This window comes from Trichoplusia ni, unplaced genomic scaffold (genome assembly GCF_003590095.1).
Source record: "Trichoplusia ni isolate ovarian cell line Hi5 unplaced genomic scaffold, tn1 tig00001046, whole genome shotgun sequence".
Classification (NCBI taxonomy): Eukaryota; Metazoa; Arthropoda; class Insecta; order Lepidoptera; family Noctuidae; genus Trichoplusia; species Trichoplusia ni.
Window position 1 is genome coordinate 16,069 of NW_020800088.1, and position 5,236 is coordinate 21,304.

At 38.1% G+C, this 5,236-nt stretch overlaps 1 protein-coding gene across 1 annotated transcript; it reads right to left on the reverse strand.

Annotated features, from left to right (window-relative positions):
* Positions 1-228: 228 nt before the first annotated feature.
* On the reverse strand, positions 229-4,229 carry LOC113507207. Its single transcript, XM_026890066.1, has 2 exons — positions 1,988-4,229; positions 229-1,240 (listed from the first exon to the last, which is right to left on the reverse strand). Exons 1-2 carry the CDS (start codon positions 2,331-2,333, stop codon positions 1,113-1,115), a joined length of 474 nt encoding a protein of 157 aa, XP_026745867.1. The 5' UTR covers positions 2,334-4,229; the 3' UTR covers positions 229-1,112.
* Positions 4,230-5,236: the final 1,007 nt, after the last annotated feature.

The following is a 5,236-nucleotide window of genomic DNA, read 5'->3' on the forward strand; positions in this document are numbered from 1 at the left end:
GAAGAAATTTTGAGTTTTTGTTTTTTTTTAATAAATAAATAAACATAAATAAATAGTTTGTTGAATTTATTATTAGTATGTAAGTGTAAATATAATAAAACTTAATATCTATTCAAATTAATAAATAAACCTCGATATACAGACCGATAAAACACATGCGTCAATTTTACGCATGATTATCTTTAACGTACGTCACAATATGATTATCTTTCTAGGGTTAATAGCAATACAGTAAGTAAAATAAATCAATACATATTTCAAATTAGCACTTACGATTGCTTTTCACCAATCTCATATTTCTATACATTTTGAATTTACGTTAGATTGCATTTAAAAGTCATATATCTTCTATCTACTTTTCCATCAATTTTATCAGTAAGCATCTCGCCTACAAATCGATGTTACTTTTGTCATCGATACTTTATCTCGATTAAAGAAATCGATTATTCATGCCATCATATATACACAATGCGACCATGACTCATGCGTGGAAGGTTACATCTCTATTCAAACGATTTATGGTGCTGTTATGAAACACGTCAATGATACGATTTCTTCATTGGTTATTACATACATTTCAATAACAATTAATGTCATTATATTACATGTGCGCATATAACCTAAGTTAGCATAACTGGAATGTGCAAAAACAAAACAACAAATCAAATTATATTCAACACAAAACCGTTCAAGCGTTACAATTTAATTTAAACAAAACAAAATCAAAAAACCACACAAAATGCAAAGGAACAATTGAAAACAAAACCGGTATACTAAGCTATGTGTCAAACGGAGAGATGCGATCAGGCAATAAGGTGTGCAAAAATCGAGCGACGACCGTGCTAGGACGAGCACGGAATGTGGACCGAATACCGATGTGTTCATTTACCGCAACAATCCATACTACATCTATATTAATCCCGTCAATCGACAAATTCGTCGAAACAACAAATTATTCGACAAGTGTTCGACAGTCGAGAACTATCGTTTCCAGAAACAAATGCAACACACTTCGCCACGTTATCATGTTTATGGATGTCTATAATCGATTCTTAAACCAGAATTTGCAATTAAATGAGCAACATCGGTATAACCCACATTCCAATGCAAAATTAAGACTTCGTGCCTGTAAGTTGGTTGAGTCCTTGCGGCACGGACGAGTGCGTGGACCACAGCGACCTGATCTTATTGAAGACCAGGCTATGCCACGCCGCGTTCCTCGGACCTTCCTCCGGCAAGCCTGTTGGAGCGACCTACATGTTTAGCACTTTCACACAACATCCATCATCACTGTACTAAACTTTAACTTTCGATCACACGACCCACGACAGACTCGCGATAACCAATTAATTGCATCTCGCCACATTAACAAACCATTACAAATTGTAAAAGATACCATTATTCATATCGACAGATAGAAACGTTACCAATCGACAGATTAAGTACAAACGTGAAGGGGCAAGGGCCGTGGCGAATTGATACTAATAGTTTATTAAGAAACCCACAGCTGTGAACGAAGTGTATATTTCAATTACCCAAGAAATCTGGTAGACCGGAATGATATAATTAATGGAAATGGAAAATGTAACAGATACAAAGATAATGTTCACAGCCGGCCCGCTGTCTGCGCGGGCAGCGTTGCAAAAGTACGGAGTTATACTTTAACTAATAAATACAGTAGACAGACAACCGGTCCTTAAAGGAACCCCTACGTACATCCGGCGGCGCCGCGTGGGCGCGCGTGTCGCAACTGTCACTCAGTGTTATTTACGGCGCGGCGGATCCTCGCGGTTTTCGTAAAGCTCATAAAACAAGCCATCGAGTGAGAGGTGCTACGCGGCCTGCTTGTGAATGAAACTTCAACTTCACCCAAGAAGGCATCAATGAAGTGTAGCTTGCGTGCGCAGCCGCTTGCGCAACGATGCAAATCCGCGGCTACCACGCGCGGGCCCACGGGTATGCTAATACAAGTGCGTGCGTGACTTACCGGAGAGGGGCACGTGGTTGTCGTGAGAGTGGCGCGCGCGCTGCCCGAAAGGGCTGCGCAGCGATTTCGGGCTGAGGAAGAATCTTCTCCTGGTGTGCGGCGGCGTGGGGCAGGACTGCGCCAGACTGGAGGGCTGCTTGGGCGGCTTGGGCAGGCGCAGCGGGGACTGCCACTCGGGCTCCTGCCGCTGCGGCGACGGCGTGTACCTCTCCATCACGGGCCGCCGCTGGGCTTGGCTGTTCCTCGCGCACGACGGACACGCCTCGTTCCGGAACATGCACGAGTAGCACCGCTCATGCCCGCAAGTGTCGATCAGTTTCCTCTTCTTGCCCTTGTCAAAGGGCATGTTACAGCTGGGGCATGTCGTGCCGCCCGTCTCGCTCTCCAGCAGCTGCCGTATCGCCGCCAAGTCTGCAATAGTAATGAGGAATTTTAATATTGTTTTGATTATAACGCTTGTTGAGTCGTTTATCGTTTAGTATGCGACAGCGCGATGTCGTACCATGCATGGCAATCGATTTACACATTAACGACCCTTGAAGTTATTCTAGCTAAGGATAATAGTATAATTTGTGTTGTGGACAGTGCACCGGACTGTTATAACCAATTATATTGAATGAGGATGTTGCGTAGGAATTTAAATAGAATTATGGTGCGTCGGTAATGACTGAGTTTTTACGATGTTAAATGTTTAACTAATGTATCCTTGCTGTACACGCTTTCATTTGTTGAAATTGTTGTAACTGCATCATAAATACGTTTATGTCCTCACATTTCTCACGTTACACGCGCGGTTGAGTTTAAAACAAACTGATTTATTGGTGGGTGTCGTTATAACTTCTGGAAAGCAGGCTCTCTCATCAAAACTTAAATCAACACTTTCAAATTAAGCGATTCGTAAATCAAGTGTCTGTAAACGAAGTAATTAAATACAAATGTTGCCTCACGACTTGGGGTGGCGCGACGGCTATATATTTCGTCCCTTTCTCTCGTACGATAAAACCTCGCTCCGCGTCCTGATTCCATCGACAAATGACATTACGAGAAGATTGACCGACGCATGCGCATACCGCGAGGTCTTTTACAAGTTTTTATTTTTCTTTACATTACTGTCGGGGCATTGTGAGTAAAATTAGCTTTTTTCTCCCCTTCAAATTAACAGGATTAAAATACGGACGTCAATTAATTGGAATGCTCATTTTATAGTCGCGTCCGTGTAAACAATTTTCGTCAAGTGAGTTATACTGTCTGGTATACGAACTTTCCTTTTTTGACCTTTTCCAAAAATACTCCCGGCCTGTTGTGACAGCGAATAACGTGTTTATGACGTTATGCAGGTTAATGAAGCCAGTTAATAATAATTTATGAGCTTGCCCAAAAAATACGTGACATAATGGCATAATGGGTACTTTTTCTAGATGAAAAACCGTACTTTACTTTTAAAAAAGTGTGAGTCGTGTCTCGTAAGATAAGATAGACTACATAATTGGTGTGCTAGCACTCACCTGCAATCATAATGGTCTCTTGGACCCTTTTTTACTGAGAACATGAGCTTTAAGATTAAACTTTAATATTGGTTGTAAATTGTGAATGCTCTCGGTATTACAGATAAAATGTAGGGTATTTTTAAAACAATGTAGCAGAGAGCAAGAATTCCATTAGGGTTTTTGCAGAGGGTACATTTAAGGTTCATTTAAAGCTGTATTTTGGTACATATGTAACTAATTCTAATCACATACTTTCCTAAAGTGAAGTCACACAAAACAAATGCCTGTCTTACCCTTACATCATCATCTAACATTCGATTCTCAAACGCGACTTTAATTAGCTCCTATACTTTAAAACAGACAGTTAAGACAATAAATTAATTACAATTTAGATAACATAGCAGTTCTATGGTGGAGATTAGTTCATTACGTTGACATCCAGATTTATCAATATCTTTAATTAATGTTGTCTCCAAAACTACTAATCCCGAAAAATCCCATCAATCACAGCTTTCAACGGAACACTGACCGAATGAATTTATGTTAAAATGTCACATAATGAACACTGGTTGTTTATTTTAATCAAATGTTCGTTTAAATTAAGAGTATTTTAGTTTTAAAGTTAGGCTAGAAAGGGTGGTTCACAGCTGTAGTGTGACTCATAAAAACTTAACTAAATGTTTTCAGAAAATGGAAAAGTCAAATAAAGAAGCTATTCGCAAACTTTCTTTTTTTGACTAGTTTAGTTTATAATGTTTTTTTTTTTATAAATAACTAGCTGTTGCCCGCGACTTCGTCCACGTGGATAGATTTTCCCCGTCTAATTCTTTTTGGATGATTCTATATTATTTGGAACAATTTTTCATACATTGTTTAACAAGTTTTAATAAAAATATAGAACAAAAAAATTTTATAATTATAATTTATACGTAGTGTGTAAATTACTCACAATTTACATTTATTTAGTTTCGATTAGTCACTACTCCAATATTACATCAAACAAAATATAAAGATTAGCAAAAATTAAAGCAAAATACATATCAGAATATGGCTGATTTACCAGAGTACTCCAATCTAGCAGTATTTCTCCTTCACTATTTATATAGTCACTTGCTCCCCATCATCTTCGGTCACACAGAAGTATAATGGAACTAACATTTAATAGTGGACACATAATTAGACGTATTAATATGAAACACGTATTTTTACTAACAATTGTTGTACGAACGAATTTAAAAAAGGCAGTATGGGAAAGCTTAATAAACAGTGATTACGGGGACATAGGACAATGCTTACCGTTTGTGTAGCGTCAGCAAATCAGGCTTAGGGAAAGGGCTAAAGGTTTTTAATTAGTTATTTAAATAGCATGAATATTTGTAGATTATACGTTTTTACAATATGAAGTATTTTGTTGAAGTGTTATTTTATTAGCTAAATATACTATTTAAGTTGGGCAAAAAATTATTCTTGACGAAGGACTACATTTTGTGAATTATCATTATTTGTATTCTATTCAATAAACTTTAATCTCTAGTAGTTAAGTCCGTTTGAAAACTGGCCAAAAATACCCCAACCTTTAATTCATTTAATAAACTAGTATAAAAAAAAATAGTAATTTCAAAATACATCCAATTATTATCCAAAAATACAACACCTCTTTCACCAAGAGACCTATTTTGTCGTCCGTACCCAACGCAACACGCTAGGAATGGCGAGTTGCGTGGGAGCCTCGGCCAGCATTAATTGCCACCACATTAAACGA

Bases quoted from the DNA above. Each gene is read 5' to 3' on its own strand.
- LOC113507207 (XM_026890066.1), bottom strand. From the start codon at position 2,333: ATGCCCTTTGACAAGGGCAAGAAGAGGAAACTGATCGACACTTGCGGG. The intron at 1,241-1,987 runs GTAAGTCACGCA...TCGCTCCAACAG, and splicing joins CAACCACGTGCCCCTCTCCG to GCTTGCCGGAGGAAGGTCCG.